The sequence below is a fragment of the Dasypus novemcinctus genome, chromosome 3 (assembly GCF_030445035.2).
Source record: "Dasypus novemcinctus isolate mDasNov1 chromosome 3, mDasNov1.1.hap2, whole genome shotgun sequence".
NCBI classification, from domain to species: Eukaryota; Metazoa; Chordata; class Mammalia; order Cingulata; family Dasypodidae; genus Dasypus; species Dasypus novemcinctus.
In genome coordinates, this window is record NC_080675.1 from 114,266,901 (window position 1) to 114,282,720 (window position 15,820).

At 52.1% G+C, this 15,820-nt stretch overlaps 2 protein-coding genes across 9 annotated transcripts in view; one reads left to right on the forward strand and one right to left on the reverse strand.

Moving 5' to 3' along the window:
* STARD9 (StAR related lipid transfer domain containing 9) overlaps positions 1–1,875 on the forward strand; it is a 181,415-nt gene extending 179,540 nt beyond the window's left edge. For 2 of the 3 annotated variants that reach the window (XM_071214137.1, XM_058294016.2), the window contains one exon: positions 407–1,875. In XM_071214137.1, coding sequence (XP_071070238.1) covers positions 407–508 — 102 coding nt within the window. In that variant the 3' untranslated portion in view covers positions 509–1,875. The remainder of the gene's footprint in view (positions 1–406) is intronic. The other variant, XR_011648416.1, reaches the window with a different exon arrangement.
* Positions 1,876–3,521: 1,646 nt separating this feature from the next.
* On the reverse strand, positions 3,522–15,820 carry CDAN1 (codanin 1). Of its 6 annotated transcripts, none has more exons than XR_011648417.1 (28): positions 15,720–15,820; positions 15,029–15,519; positions 14,600–14,806; positions 14,231–14,400; positions 13,986–14,090; positions 13,819–13,897; positions 13,261–13,381; positions 12,974–13,083; positions 12,484–12,573; positions 11,805–11,880; positions 11,114–11,310; positions 10,678–10,798; positions 10,408–10,554; positions 10,088–10,254; positions 9,454–9,541; positions 9,119–9,208; positions 8,880–8,934; positions 8,542–8,675; positions 8,331–8,434; positions 7,939–8,097; positions 7,516–7,579; positions 7,262–7,340; positions 6,982–7,083; positions 5,768–5,875; positions 5,568–5,631; positions 5,221–5,402; positions 4,829–4,936; positions 3,522–4,233 (listed from the first exon to the last, which is right to left on the reverse strand). XR_011648417.1 is itself a non-coding variant. In XM_012528332.4 (28 exons), the coding sequence occupies exons 1-28, from the start codon at positions 15,807–15,809 to the stop codon at positions 4,108–4,110; spliced, it is 3,066 nt and encodes a 1,021-aa protein (XP_012383786.1). In that variant the 5' UTR covers positions 15,810–15,820; the 3' UTR covers positions 3,522–4,107. The 6 variants fall into 6 exon arrangements, 5 of the variants coding, with proteins under 5 accessions (XP_012383786.1, XP_012383784.1, XP_012383785.1 ...); XM_012528332.4 differs by lacking the exon at positions 15,029–15,519 and having other exon boundaries at positions 6,935–7,083; positions 14,600–14,645; positions 14,770–14,806; XM_012528330.4 differs by having other exon boundaries at positions 6,935–7,083; positions 14,600–14,803.

Genomic DNA, 15,820 nt, shown 5'->3' on the forward strand with positions numbered 1-15,820 from the left:
TTGCACCACCTCAGTTCCTGGTCTCTGCTGTGCTTCACCTTGACTCTCCCCTTCTCCTTTCTTTTGTTGTGTCGTCATCTTGCTGTGTGACTCATTTGCGCGGGTACTGGCTCACCATGCAGGCACTCGGTGCTGCGCGGGCACTCGCTCGCCACATGGGCACTTGGCTCTCCGCGTGGGCACTGGCTCACTATGCTGGCCCTCATGTGGACACTCACGTGGGCTCTAGGCTCACCGCACAGGCACTGGCTCGCCATGCAGGCACGGTTTCCCTTCTTCTTTTTCACCAGGAGTCCCCAGGGATCGAACCCCAGTCCTCCCACATGGTAGGGGGAGGCCTTATCACTTGAGCTACATGTTTCTAGGTCTGTTCAATTTTAACACTTTGCTGTCTTCTTTATTTCAGGTAGAACTTGGTGCTCCAGGTATCCCCCCTCAGCTCTTCAACTCCTTTATCAAACAGCAGCCACTGGTTGTAGCCAGGCTGGCTTCCTTCCTTGGTAGTTAGCATCTCACTGTCACGAGGGTGCTGCGGAGGTGCAGACCCGGGATGCTCCAGAGAGAAGCTGTGGCAGCTTATCACCATCTGTATCCTGATGTAAGAAGAGCCAAGGCGACCTGCTGTAACCTGCTGGGCAGGCAGAACTCAGCCTAGCGTTACCGGCAAAGCCCAGTCAGCCCTTGGTTACAGCCAGCACCTGGCCTTCCAGGGGGTAGGAAACTCAGGTCACCTTTCGAATTTCTCGCCTTGAATTCCCACCTCACAGCAAACAGCCACCCATCCTGCAGAATTGGGGACAGCAGTGCTTTGGCAAGGTGCTTCCTTAGTCCAGCCAGCCCTTGGACTGGTAGGGAAGCAAGTAGCCCTTGGCAGAGACTCTGCTCTGAACCTGCCTCCAGCGCTCAGCTCCGCCGTGGGATAGAATGTTGGCTATACTCAAAAAAAGGCTTGAAAAAAAAACAGCTGCACAAACCAGACACGTGATTCAAAATCTTTTCTCCCTTTTAAAGTTTTGCAAAATGTTTCATTAATTTTTGCTTTGCTCTCCTTCCTTTCCCTCATAGGAAAGGACATTTGGGTCTGTGTATCATAGTCAGGAGAGGTGAACACTGCCATTAAGGAGCCATCTCTCTAGAGCTCAGTGAGTGGGAAGGGCCTGTCAACGGCACTGCAGCCATTCCGAGAAGGAGATGGGACAGCTCTGGGGTCAGTGTGGGGGCCTCCCTCTTTGAAGAGGACTCAGGGTAGCAGCCAGATGCTGGTTGCTAACGGTGCGGGAGGGATTTTTAAAGAGATAAAGTGTCATTTAAAGGTGGAAGAGATCAGAGAAACTCCTAGTCAAGTGGTTTGTTAGGAGGAAGCACTGTGCCACTTTACTTCACCTCAGGCCGTCTCAGGCTCAGCCTTCAGTGGTCTCGAGCATTCCAGGCTGAGACTGAGCACCGCCTGTTCTGAGATGGGCGTGGAGAATACGCTGTTTGCTTGTACCTCAGCCTGGCTGGATTTGAGCTCTGAATAAGTGATAGTCACCTGGAAGTGACAGGGAGTGGAAGAGATTCCCGTCTTCAGTTCTGGTGCCAAAAGCCTTTGAAGAACAAGGGTAACTATATTAGGATTGAGAAGATGTGGTAAAAGGTAAACTTCTATATAGTGTAGCAGAGATTTATTTTTCTAAAAGTGTTGGCAGGGTTTGTTTTTCTGTTTTTTTAAAAAATATCCTGTGACCTCAGAATAATTCATTATTGTTTAAAGATTTTTAAAAATTCCTTTTAAACTTTTACTTTTTTGGGTAATATTTGATATATGTGACACCTTATTTATGTACTCCCCTTACCCCTTTTCATATAAATCTCTTAAGATCTACTGAGCAAAAAGTTCTGAACTTTTCTTGAGTGAAGACTATCCCAGAATAGCCTAAGTATGTGTTTAAGCAGGTAGAATTCAGCCGGGAAATCCTGATGGCAGTACCTCGCCAGCTGCAGCACAAACATGAACATGAGGGAGGGTTCTCCAGCAGTTACCTGCCCTGCCTGCCAGCAGTCACAAGCCACTCGAAGGGCACGTTTTTAAAGGAAGGTGCCTGGTGTGTACCTGTGGTATGGGAGTCTGAATTTTTGGGTATCACATTAGACCTAATATGAGTCAGCGATCTAAAGAGTAACTGAAATTGATTTGTAGAACAATGCAAATGTATGAAAGATAACCCAGAGATCCAGCTCTTAATGATGATAATGAAGTCAGATCTTGGTCTGGCTCAGGGGTTCTCTATTGAGTTGTGCATCAGACACGCCTGAAGGACCTGTAGCTATCCATATTGCTGGGCTCCTCTCAGTTTCTGATTCGGTAACTTACTATTCTAAGTTCCCACGTGATGGGGCTATTGGGACTACACTTCGAAAACCACTGGTTCAAACAAGTGGTAGAGAGCGGACAGGTTGGGTTATAAAGGAATCTAAGTTACTAGTTGAGCTCTCCTTAGGGGACAGTATTAGGACACAGCTGCCTGAATCCCTCATCCCTGTGTGATATTACTGCTTAGAAGAAAGGTCCCGAATTTGGACAGTGCTAAATGGCCATTTGGATTCCCAAGAATTTGGCTTTAAATTCAGGGGGCTTTGGTCTGTGTTTATGGACCATCCCTTCAACTCCCACTTGTGGCTAAAGACTGTCCTCTCCACCCAGCTTACCTGTCCCATCTCACACATCAGCTGAGCCGTTAGGCTGCTGCTTACCATCTGTTCTTACCAGCTTTCCGGGGCAGGGGTTTATTGCACACCTTGTTCTGTATGTAGGAGGGAAATGATAAAATTTTTTGTTTCCCAGGCATTCAGAACTTCCTGTAGTATAAATTGGATTTAAAGGAAAAGAGATTAGAAAATTGGGTTCAGATACAGAAACTAGTTGACAGGGATGAGGCTGGGGGGCGAGGGAAAGGCAAAGGCAGAGGCCACCCAGGAGTAAGAGGCACAAAGTGGTGATGGAGAAACAGTCCCGTTTTCCCTTCCCTTCTTTCCTATGATAGTATCTACTGCAAGTAGCCTCCAGCTTTGCCAGAGGCTTAACCTTCCTTGGGTTACAGACCACTTTGACTGGTAGGAACAGTAAGGTTTTACAGGTCACTTCAGGGGGTTTTCTGTCTTCAGTTTCTCAGCAGAGCCTGCCCAGGTCAGGGTAAGACTGCGCACACTGCCAAAATAGGAAAACGATGTATTGAGGCAATACTTTCTTAATCAAAATCAATGGGTCATTTATAGACATGGTCTCAGTAACTTTAGTCCAGAACTTGACCCAGAGCCAAATCAAATACTCCCAAGAAAACGAGTAGGGAGTAGCCTATGACCAGGAGGCTTTGCACATTATCCTAAATCTTAGCAACGTGGGCTCTGCTGCTCTGCTAGGGTACGGCAGCTCAGCTGGCAATCTACAGAGCCCTGCTCCCAACAGAGCCACTACTACAACCCCACCCTCTCAACGCTGACTCCCAGCAAAAGCCCGCCTGTAAATAACTGGACATCAAACCTTTGGTAAAGAAAGTTTATTTAAAAAAGCTCTGATGTTGACCTGTGCTTGGTCCTTGAATTGGGGGAGGTACAGGGGTAAAGTCAGGTTGCAGGCCGGTGAGTCCTGTCTTATCTGTTATGCCTTTTAAGGAGATGGCAGTCCAGCTCCTGGTGGTAAGAAAACGTAGACTCCCAAATTTAATTTTCCTCATAAGTTAAGCAGGCAGTCATTTGCCTCTGTCATGATTTCCCCAAACCACGAAGTTCTGAGATGCTGGGATAACATTTCATTTCATATCCAGGTTATAAACACCAGCTCTTCTATTCCAGGACTGAAGTCATGAGGCATTTTCACCATGATCCTGAAGGTGACCTCTCCTCCCTCTAGGACACTGGTGGCAAGCCTATAGGTGTTGGTGGGATGCCAAGCAGCCACACACTTCTTCACATCTGAGCAGGGAGTCCGACTGCAGAATCGGCCATTCCCTAATGTACCCTCAGGGAAAAGGCACCGGCAAGAGTCAGAAGTGAGCGCTTGGGTGGCACTGGGCTCTTGGCAGGGATCCAGGGTTCTGCTGAGACCCCTTGCAGGGTCTCTCCTCAGCCCTAGCTCTGAGCTAGCACAGTCCCCCGGTTTGGCTGCACCAGCTCACATGCTCTTAGCTGGGGTTGGGGCATGTGGGATTCAGCTAGAAACAGGTTGAACAGTGTTGCTAATTCTTCAGAGAAATCCTGGAATGAGAATGAATAAGGTGATAGAGAAGGCAGACAAAATTTTGGATGGTTCTTCCTTTCTACTGAAAAGCAATCCTAAATATCTAATGCCAGCTACCAATGAGTAGACAACTCATTATTTTTTCCCTGTTTTTTTCTGCACTGAAATGAACTTGAAACCTTGTTTAGGGCAAGGAGACTCAGGCATGACTGTCCAGTGTCATCCTGAACAAAGTGTATTCTCGGCTCTGCTGACAGTTACCACCTATTGAGTGCTTATGTGCCAGATCACTATGCACATTCCGTCATCATGACAAACCCTATGACGTGAGATTACCTACTCTGCCCCAAATCACAAAAGCCTTAAGTGCCAGCCAAGCAGGCTCATTAAGCCATGCTGCTTTCCAGCCCACAGCCCGCCTTCCCTCTGCCCTTTCTCCAGTGGCTCAGGCCGGCTCAGGCCTTCATACAGCAGCCACTCCAATGTAAAGGCCCCAACTTCAGGCATGTGACAAAAATCTACTCCACTCTGGAAAGATCCTAAGAATGCCAGGCCCCATCACTTGCTTCCATAAATGACCTGTTTGCATGTCAGAAGATGAGGGCGCCTTACCCCTGGCCACTGGGCTTCACGGAGGCTGCCCAGGCAGGCCTCTATTGCCATCCGTCCCATCAGACCTCTCTCTACCAGCTCCCGGAGTAAGAACAGCAGCAGGTCCCACTGCAACACACCAAGGAGAATGTCACAGTTGCTGGGAGGAGGACAGCACTGTGATGGTGACTGATCCAGATTTAGATCTGTTATAGGGCAGAGCTGCTGAGGAGAAGAGACCTGAGAGACATGAAGGGAGTCCATCTTTTCTGGTGTCTTTTCTGGCACATGATGATCACAGGTGCCAAAAAAGGAGGAATTAGAGAAAATGCAGATGGTCATGAAATAACTGCGCTGAGCGGGGTGGGCATAAGAACACGGCTGGTTCCCCTTCACCCACCAGATTGACTCACCTCCCTTGGCCGAGTAGCTGCCAGTAGCCCCACATTTCTTGGGCTCAGCAGCAGCTGGAGTGGAACTGGCACCTGAAAGTCTTCCTTCCACAGGGAAAGCAACATGTAGAGAAGCCTTCGAGCTTGCCCTTTTTCCAGCCTGTGCTGCACAGGAGGTCCGAGGACCGGGATTTGGTCTGCAACTGTGAGGAGAGAAAAGCTGTGCTTTAAAAATGAAGGCAGGGTCACCTGGCTGGCCCCTGGGAGGAAGGAACAGAAGAGGGTTCCATGTTTCTAACCTTACTTGTACCCCACCCTGAGATTTGGGGCATGTGGTAAGAGAATGATTTGAAAGGAAGGAACCATACCCAGGAGGGAAGCTAACTCCACAGAGCACTTTGCCAGATGCTGCTCAGCAGGTGGGCACAGGAACTGTGGGGAAAAGAAGCAGAGCCTGGACGTCACCACATCCTCAGAGCAGCAGCCCTCAGCCAACGGGTTCTGGCTAGTAGGCGCTAGACAAGGACACACAAAAACAGCCTTCGTGTGGCAGGACACCATGGCTCACCTGGCGACACCGTAGCGTCTGGCCCAACTGGCCTAGAAGTAGCTCCAGGTGCTCTGAGGAAACTCCCTCCTCAGGATCCCGGGGCCCCGCAGCCAGGGAGAGCACGTCCTGCAGAGAGCAGGAGAGCGAGCAGAGTGAGACTGCAGACAAGACGGGGGAACCAGGGAACGACAGAGAACTTGGCTTGGAGCAGGGGATCAGCCAGGGTGGAGAGGCAGAAGAGATAGGACCCCCATGGCACCTGTAGCCCTGGCAGGACAGCACAGCTGGGAGAAGCAACCATGTGGGCAGTGAGGAGGGCATGGCCGGAGCGGGGAAGCTGAGGACCAGGGTGCTGCCGGGCAGGACCTGGCTGGCAGCTCTGCAGACAGAGCACTTGACTTGGAGCAAAGCTGTCCCTAACCAGGTCACAGAGGAACTGATTCTTAAAGCACTTAGGGAGACCTCTGGCGGTCTTAAGATTTCCTATCCCTCATGCTTTTCTGAGCATCTTCTCAGGAGTTGAGGTTCAGTAAAGACATCCTCTGCATATTAACAAGTATCAAATGACCATTTAGCCTTTTCTTCTTCCCCCTATTAACTAATCCACATTTTTTAGTCATTCCTTCTTAGTCCTTTTCCAACTTTGCTGTGACAGTAAGAAAGCAGTTCCAGACAACATGCAGATGACCAGTCACAGCTGTGCTCCACTAAAACCTTATTTACAAAAATAGGTGGTAGCTGGATTTGGCCTATGGGCTGTTATTTGCTGGCCCCTGCTCTAGATTGTTAACTCTTTTTTTAGTCACATTACAAGAAATGATAGTTTTACTCTTAAACTGCCTGTAATGAAATGAGCATCATCTCCCATAGAAAATATTTCTGAAGTCATATCCAAATATGTAAGAGACTCTTCTGCTCCATCACTAGACATCTGGGTGGTATGCATTTCGTTAAAAATTTTCACATTCTATCCTTTATCCCCTTTGGGTGATTCAAGTTAGGAAAATCACTCAACTCAGTTCTGCCCTACCTAACCCCACTCAGTAAAACTGAAACAGGAACTAGCAGCACAACACAGAAAGGTTCTATTTGGAAGTACTGGAGCTGATGTTAGAAAGGAAGGAAACCAGGAAAAGAGCAAGGAAAGGGAGGAAGGAAGCCAAAGGGAGTACGGTAGCTGTGTACTTTTATCTCGGAGATGAGGTGCGAGGGGAGGGGAGCATGGTGCTCACAGGCTCGAGAGCAGCCCCTCCGCTCGCCCCGGGCAGCCGGTTCTGGACCCTGGGCTCGAAGCGTGCGGCTCACTGCCGCCTTCACCTCTCTTCTGATCAGCGCTGTTGGTCAGAAGGACAGAAAAGGGATCAGTGCAGCAGCCCTGTGCGGGCTCGCCGTGCCAACCCATGCCCTTCACTGTTACCAACAGGCTCTGAGTCCCGCTCCCCAACACTCCTCCACTCCCTACCAGTCCACTAGTTAGATACTGGCTCAGCCACTCCCCTCTCGAGGCCTCACCTGTGATGTTGGCCGATAGCCAGGCACAGGCTTTCTCTGTTGCAAGCCCCACAGCAATGTTCTCTGCGCTGCTCAGAACCTGCGATGCAAGACTGCAGCGTCAGGGCCTGGGGCAGGCTGGTCCAATGAAGAGGGCTCAAACTGCTCTGGCTACCTGGGTCGGATCCACCTGGCGTGCACCAGCCTGACACACAGACACACACCTAGTGCAGTTCCCACCCAGGCGCCCAGGGACCAGCGGGCTGTCTACGTACAGCTGCCGGGGTCTCCTCTGGGAGCAGCGCCCGCACAGCCTCAGGGCTCTTCTTTCGGCAGAACCTGAAAGGAGGTGAAGGAAGAGGTCAGCACTGTGCAGGTATTTCAGCCTGGCTCACACAAACAAATGCCCCTGACTGCCCTGAGCACCTGTGCCGGGAGGGCCCTGTCTCAGAGGAAGCCCTCAGCCCCATCCCACATATCAGGAGCAAGGGAAACCCAACTATCTACTGGGCAGCACCACAGATTCTGAAAATTCAACTTTTGGACTGTATGAAATCCAAAAAAATCCAGAAAACCTGAAGCCAAAGTACACAGAAAAGGGGAAAGAATGCAGAACAAAAAAAGGGGAGAATGGCAAAAATGGTAAGAAACAAGGAAGGGGAGACAAGAGGGTCCACACATAGGTTGGCATTTCTTACTCCCGCCCCTGGGTCAACGCCTGGGCTCCTTGGGGACACAGCTGGGAACACAAGATCTCCAACAGCTGGGTTGGATCTCCCCCTTCCTGTCCCGGTGTCACCAGCTGCTCTTGGAGAAGTAATTCTGCCTGCCGCACCAGATCTGCCACCAGCGTGACCCTACAGCAGGGACAGCAAGGTTTGGAGGTAGTTGGAAGGGCTAAATCAGAAAGGGGCTGCCAACTGAAGGAATCTAGCCAGAGCTCCCTCCAAAGAATGGCAGCATTTTAGCCCTGTGTCCCCTTCCCCGTCCACACTGACCTTCCTCAGGAAGGTGTTAAGGGGCAAACGGTGTGGGAATGAGCCTGGGACCCTCGACACCTCCATTCTCCACCCCCTCAACCCACTCTTACTTAATGTGTTTGACACAGTTGGAGCCTATTCTCTCTGCCACGAATTCCACAGTCCTGCGCAGGGAGGGTGGCTGGTTGTGGAAAAAGGCTTGGGCGAGCTGAGCCTGAGGAGAGGCAGAAGTGGTGCAGTGAAGGCGGCCCGCAGCCCTGGAGCGTTTTCCAGTCCCCTCCAGGCCAGTATGCGGCCTCCTCCCTTCACCCTGCCCTTTACCTGCAGCCCCTGGGCCGTCTGGGGAGGCTGGGCTCCCAGGCCGGTGGTTGTGGTGGGGGTGATTTTCCGCACGAAACCCCCACTCCGCCCACTGCTGCCTGATACCCATGAAGCCAGCAGTTTCCGGAGTTCTCCTGCATCGGGGAAGCCCAAGTTCTTAATTCCAGCCCCTGTGCCTACAAGCATCCTGGACTTTAAGCATTTGTGGAGTAAAGAGGCTTAGGCACCTGGGGAGTGCCTAAGAACAGAACAATGTATTAGGGCGGTTAGGTCCATGGGGTGCCTTTTGGGTAAGGAACAGGATAAGGACGGGAAACTCCAGGAGACCAGACACTTACCAATGTAGGGGCAGCAGGTATAGAGCAGCTGCTGGTCCACCACAGGCATGCTGTCCTAGGGGCGAGAGCAGGCCACAGCTGTGAAGCAGGTAGCTGCCCATCCTTCCCAGCGTGCCCAGAAATTGGACGGTCAGTTACAACGATCTCTTAGCTTGGCCCTGCTGGACCTTCTGGGACAGCCTGCCTCCTTCATTCCCCAGATGCTCCATAGCTCTCTCTGGCTGGACCCCAACACTTACCAATCCATGCTCTGAGGCTACCGTGTCCATGTTAAAGGCACTCAGCTGACCTTCCTCCAGAAAGAACAAGTCCTCAGGGACTGTGGGAATCTGGTAAGAGATTAGGGCAATCAGAGCTCCAGTCAGCAACTCAGAAACTCCTCACAGCTTCCATCCAGGGCTCCAGGGATTAGGCATCAGATTCGAAAGCAGCATTGCTCTGAAACCACGGCTAATTCCCACACGTCTCCTGAACTTTCACCCACTGGCCCCTCCCTTGTTCAGACTCCGATTCATTCGTCCCATCTCCAGCCACAGGAGCCCCCACCCTCGTTCTGGAACCTGACTCTCCCAACCTGGAAAAGCCAGCCCAGGACAGCAAGCAGCAGCAGCTTGTTCAGGAAACACATCTCCCCTTTGCTCTCCTTGGATAAGACCAAGCTCCTAAAAGATAAATGGAGGTATGAACTGAATTTGTACCCAGAAGGAAAAGGAATGGAGCAAAAGAAAGCTATCAATGAGAGGGTGATTTTTAAAACCACACCAAAAAGGGACCCAAGATCTCACTTCCCATTCATATCTGTACTCCTCAGCTGGGCCAAAGTGGAAATAGAAAGAACAGGGCTAATGAAAGTGCATATAATTGCCCACCCTCTTTGTGGACCAAATCCTGCTTTCCTTTGAGGTTCAGCTATGACTAAGGTTGGACTATATAGAAAGTACAGACTGTTCCTCCTCCTCTATTTATACTCCTTTAAAAATTTTTATATATACCACATAAAATTATGCATTTTAACCATTTTCACATCTATAATCTGGTGATATTAATTACATTCACAATGTTGTGCCACCACCACCATCCATTACCAACTCTGCACCCATCAAGTGGTAACTCGCCATTCCCCTTCTGCAGCCCTGCTCATCTTTATAACCTGCAGGATCAACAACCCTTCTTCTCAAGCTTTACCCTGTGCTCTTCTTTCTACTCACCGATGTAGGTGTAGCAGGAGACAGAAGATGCTCCGGTAATACTCCAGCAGGGGAACAATGTGGTCAGCAAAGGAAAGGAACTCCACCAGCCAGGGCACGGTAAGCACTGCCCGCCGGGCCTGCAGCCCCTGCCACAGGAGGGTCTGCACATCCAGCACTGGAGGGACCTGGGGGGGCCGGTGCCCAGTGAGAGGCAGGCCCCCAGGATGGACGGGGAATGCCCTCTACCCTGCCTGGGTTCCAGAGCAGTCAATGAAACCACCCACCTTCAGTGCCCTGCTGTTGCTCCCAGGACCTCCTTACCAGGATCCCCCACTCACCTGGCTCCTGAGGGCCAGAATGGAGTCCTGAAGCTCACGAGTCGGAGGTGGTTCAGGCCCCCGATATGGCAGGAAAGCCACAAAGCCCAAGAATTTAGCCAGAAGCCTCAGGCTGAGCAGCACCACAGCAAATTGCCTCCGTTCACCCTGCAGGGGTTTGAGGGGAATACAATGTCTAAGAACAAGGTTTCTAGAACAATTCCAAATCTGTTACAGAGTGCTTGCCTCCTACAGCAGAAACCCATCATCTCCCTTGTTTGGTTTTCTCACCTGCCAGTCCACATCTGACTCCCCATCCTCATCACCGGGCTCGTGCTGAGGCAGGGCAAGGCCATTGAGCTCCCGTATCTTCAAGCTCAGACTGTCCATGAGATGCTGATTGAACTGGAAGCTGGGGGGCAAAGAGGAGGCAAAAAAAAACCCAGACAAACAGAAAAATGCTACTGGAAGCAGTGGAGGAAGAACCACAAGTGAGAAGAGGTGCTCCAGATAGAAAGGATCTATGGCGCAGAGAGGAGGCCAAGGAGAAATGAAATTACCTATGTGAAATGGTGTAAGGAAGCATGAGCTGGAGGGACCCCAGAGACCACACAGTCCCATCCTGTTAATATTCCACGCAAAGGAGGCACGATAACGGCCTGCCTTTCTGGGAAGACAAACCTCTCCCGGCCTCTATTCCCTCCCCCAAGACAGAGGGGACCTTCACCTGCTGGCACTCAGGATGAAGTCCCTGAAGAAGCCTTGACAGCCTGGGAAGGTGGGGGGTGGACAGGGTCCACCACTGCTCTGTGGGGCCACGAGTCGCTCCTGCAGGCGCCGCAACCGCCCCAGCTTGTCAGCTCCAAGTGCACTTAAAACATCTGGCGCCTCCCCCAAGGCCCCAGGACAAGGGCTCTGACACATCTGGAGTGGGAGAGGGAGGAGAACCACCAAAAAACCAGTGAGACAGAAAGATGGAACAGATAAGGAAAACATAATGCCAGCCCTGGGTCAGGTGCTTTAGGTACGTTTTTAAAGGTAAGAATTAGATTCTCCCTTTTACAGGTGAACAAATTGAAACTGTAAGATTACGTATATGTGTAGGGTCACTCGATGACAAAGTGATAGAGCCAGGATATGAAACTAGCCTGTGCCCTTTCTAGCACAGCACATCAAGGGCAAGAGGGTGGGAAGAGGCTGAGAGAGGCAGGGGGCCCATGGTGTCCAGGGCACATAAAGGGCTCCCTTGTTCCTCCCTAGTCGCCTGAGTTTCAACGACCACCTGAGAAACAAAGCCTGTTCAAACTTTAGCCCTGGACCTGCCTGGGTGTCTGCCCTATCCCAAAGTGCCAGTCGTTACTTGGTTGCCTAGAATACCTAAAGATCGTGATAAATTAATCTCCTACTGGGGCTATTACCTGTAGAAGTTGCTTTTGGAAAAGTCGAACAAAGTGGCTATGACTGCAAGCTGCAGAGAGTTGACCCATCATGGTTCTGAGGAGTAAGAGACAGTAATGGAATGAGAGGAAAAGAAGGATAAAGCTCTGAAAGAACAAGCAAATCCTTGAGTTTATCAGTCCTGTAGCAAGGACCTGAGCAGACCTCTGCCACTGCTGGCCTGCCAGGGATATGGCAAAAGGAAAGGAACACTTCCTTGGGCGCCACGCTCCATCGAGGCTAGAGCTATGCTCAACCACTCAAGAAAGAAATCCACCCCTCACGTTTTCAGTTCACAGTGAGCATCAGTGGAGGGCAGGACACTGGCTGGGATAGTCTGTGTTCTGGTTACCTGCTACGCAAAGTTATCAGACTTGCCCAAACTAGGAAGACTGAGAAAATGGGGGTTGGAATGGGTCTAACCAGTGGCTTGGACCAAAACCCAAGCAACCTGGATTAAGAGATGTGCACTTTTCTGAGCATCTGCAATCATAGAACAAGTATGAGGTACTTCTGAGTGGAAGGAACTAGAGAAACAAATGTGCCCCTTCTGAGTGGAGGCAGAGTGGGCAATAACTAGAGAGATTGAGGAGGAAAGAAGGAGTGGGGGAAAGCTTCTCAGAGCTGGAAGAAAGAGAGGTGACCTGTAAGAGCACCCACCTGATCCTGCTGCCCAAGCCTTTCTCAAAATCCCAGCCAGGCTCCTCGTGGTGATCTTCCCACTCTCGAAGCACCTCATAAAACACATCCCTGACAGACAAACAAGGTCTGATGAGCTGCAGCACAGCTGCCTCTGCTTCTTCATTCCCTGGAACATCTTTCCTAGCTCAGAAGAACTGAGGACAGATTATCCATTGAGCTGTTCCTTAACCTCTCCCAAGTTATCTAAATGATGTGGGCACTCTTGTCTGAAAACCTGTGACTAAAGGCATACATCTGTGAGATGGCTGGCTAAGGTTGGGGACTCATCTGTGGGCAAGAAAGAGAATGAAGCTGAGTGGCCCTGATGATTGCTGGCAGGAAGGGCCTGGTGGGATGAAAACACCTCCTGGTAGTGCCAAGCTCCCAGTTTCTATGACAATGACACAGCTGCCCATTCCAGAGGACATATCACCTCTATCCTTCCCCCAAGGTTCCCTTTTCTGATCACCTCTGTTTTTTAAAAGTGTGAAAGGCTCGGTCACTGGAGAAATTAGCACGATTGTCAGTTTCTGGCTGAAAGGAGACAGCATGAGTAGGGGGTGGCATCTGCAAAGAGACCTAAAATATGGCAATGACATTAGGAACTGAAGCCCACGGGCTCAGAAAACATCAACCCCACATCCCTGCCCAGAGTTAGCCCACATAACACTTCAGTGGCATGAGCTGGGCTGCCTGAATTATGGAGATGGGAAGGGTCAGGTCCAGGCTAGCAGGCAGCTAAGCTGGGGACACAACCTTGGCAGCACTGCCCTCATAGGCAGCTCGGAGGCGGCCCTGCAGAGCTGGTGAGAAGCACAGCAGTCGGTCATTCTCAGCCAGCAGTTTCAAGGTCCCTTTGTCCAGATAGGAAAGAATCCTGTAGGGACAACAGATGTAACTGACAATGGGACCCAGATTGTATATAGGAAGCTAGCACCTGCAAACCACGCAGAGCACCTCTGGAGCATGGAGCAGGTTCAAGGCCCAGGTATGTAAGGCAGGGAGGGTCAGAAGCCAAGGATCAAAGATGAGGATCAGGCAAAGGGGAAGGAATGAGACCTTACGTAGCAAGGAGCAAGAGAGCAGTACAGGAACATTCCACATAAACTCAAAGGTCAGGTGCCGAGACCACAGGAGGCAGTGTGATTCTTTTAGGGGCTAAATTCACAGCCTTTACACAAAATTAAGGGTTATGGGTAGGCAAAGGTCCAGAGTCACTGCACCTGTGTTAAACATAAGCATGCATCCCAAGTGGCCAGAGAGCCACTGGACAGTGGGAAATAAAGCTCAAATGCTTTAGTTGGGGAAACTCACTGAAACTGATGCTCCAAAACCTGTACTGCAAAGAAGACGCAATCATGGACACTCTGGAACAGTGGGCTTTCCAGAGAATCTGGAAGGACAGTAGCACATTATCAGTTGTGGGTTTTTCAATCTTTAGAACCCATTCAAAAGGAGGCTTACCCACCAACCCAGGGCACCTGGGCTTGGTTCCAGGTCATCGTCCTTGGCAGCCACCATCCTCCGGACAGTAAGGAGTTGAAGGATGAAGAAAAGCTCCAAGAAGAGGTTTGGTACCAGGTTCTCTGGATGTAAAAAGAAACCCCAGGTATTGGGCAACATTTGGAGCCAAGGCTCAATTCCACCTGCATTATCAGTTCTCTTACCCTGAAGTTCTACAAGTATCTACACTTTGCTACACAAAGCTGCCTTTGCTTTCACTCACCAGCTATGCACGAGGAATAGACAAGAGCTATCAATTCCAGGCGCCGACGAGAAGAAACTCTAGCAGGATCAGCGGGTTCAGCTGTGAGGCTTCCTGTTCGGCTGGGCAGGGGAGATCCCAATTCTGGGATGGGGCAGGCCAGGGCAGGTGACTGCTGCAGCTGCTTAGAGCTAAGAGGATGGAGAGATGTCATAAGCAGTCAGTCTGGCTTCCTTTCCACAGTCATACTCAGGTCCCTCCAGAGAAGTCACTGATAGCCCAAAAAACTGACTCAGAGTCCCCAGGGTGGGGCAAATAAATCTCCAGGGACAGCCCTGCTGATTTCCCACAGGGAGGAAGCTGACACCCCAGGGAGCGGCAAGACCATACCGCTCCTTCCTGAGCATCTCCCGCTCTTCCTGCAGACTTCTGCACCCTGGGGGAAGGCCAAGGCCCCAAGGGCTAGTGTCCAGGGCTGAGGACTGGGAACTGGGGATACAGCTGATTGGGGGTGAGGTGAAGCAGGTCTTGGGCTTGGAGAGTGACCGCTCTTCGCTCACCGGAGTTGGGTTGATCCTGCGCGAAGGCTTCGTCCTGCTGAGAGTAGCCACAGGTTTCCCTCAAATTCCTATCTTCAAACATAATCCACCACCAACACAACAGATCATCTGCTTGCAAAAAACCCTTCACCACTGTAGCTACCTCAACCCCAACCTTCTAGCCTTTCCCACTCTACTCTGCAGCGCCTGGCCCTGATTTATTGACTTCCCTAGCGGAGCTTTCGTGCCACCCATCTCTTAGGAGAGGGCTGATTCTCACCCTGCAGGGCCGGGGGGAACCGAGCCTACGGGAGGGAACTCCTCCAGGTTGCTGAGGTTTGGTGGATCAGAGAGCGGGAGACTGGGGCTGCTGGGACTGCCAGAGCCCCTAGGCCTCCGGCTCCCGGCCCAGGCAGGGCTCTCCCCTCCGACCCCCTCCTCCGGGCCCCCGGAGCCGCGGCCTCCTCGCTCGCGGGCCGGCCCCGGGCCCCGCCTCCTGCCCCCGCGGCGGGCCAGGGGGGCCTCCGCGGCGGCGGAGCTCGGGGGCTCGGTGGGAGGGAAGAGCTGGCTGCGCGCCCCGCGGCCGCCCCGGGGCGGGCCCCCAGGCCTCCCCGGCAGGGCTGCCGAGGCGCCCGGGGCCTTGGCGGGGGTTGGAGGACCCTGCGGGAGGACGCGGCTGCTCTGCTCCCTTAGGAAGTTCAGCAGGAACGGCACGAATTCCTTCCGCAGCGGCTGGAGAGCGGTCAGCGCGGCCGCCTCCTCAGGGTCATCCTAAGGGAGAAGCAGAGGTGGAGGAGCGCGAGGGTCCGCTGCCAGCCGCGGGCCGCGAGCAGCCGGGCCCGGGGCCTCCCTGCTGGAGCTCACTCGGCCCGGGCTGGCAGCGAGGACCCGAAGGCAGGGGCCCGCTGAGGGTGGTGTCTCCTGCGGGAGGCAGATTCAGGTCGGGTTTAGGGGCGTGTCGGCGCTGTTACCTCCGAACTCTGAGTGCTGCGCGCGATCCACCGCACGGCGGCTGCCACCGACACCTCCTCTCGCAGCAGCGACTCCAAAACGGCCGCCATCCCGGTCGGGG

Coding starts and splice junctions, on each gene's coding strand:
- CDAN1 (XM_012528331.4), bottom strand. CDS start 15,809: ATGGCGGCCGTTTTGGAGTCGCTGCTGCGAGAGGAGGTGTCGGTGGCA. Junction 13,382..13,818: donor GTTTTGGAGCATCAGTTTCA/GTGAGTTTCCCC, acceptor TTGTCCCTACAG/GATTCTTTCCTATCTGGACA. Junction 8,435..8,541: donor AGACGGCCCAGGGGCTGCAG/GTAAAGGGCAGG, acceptor GCCTCTCCTCAG/GCTCAGCTCGCCCAAGCCTT.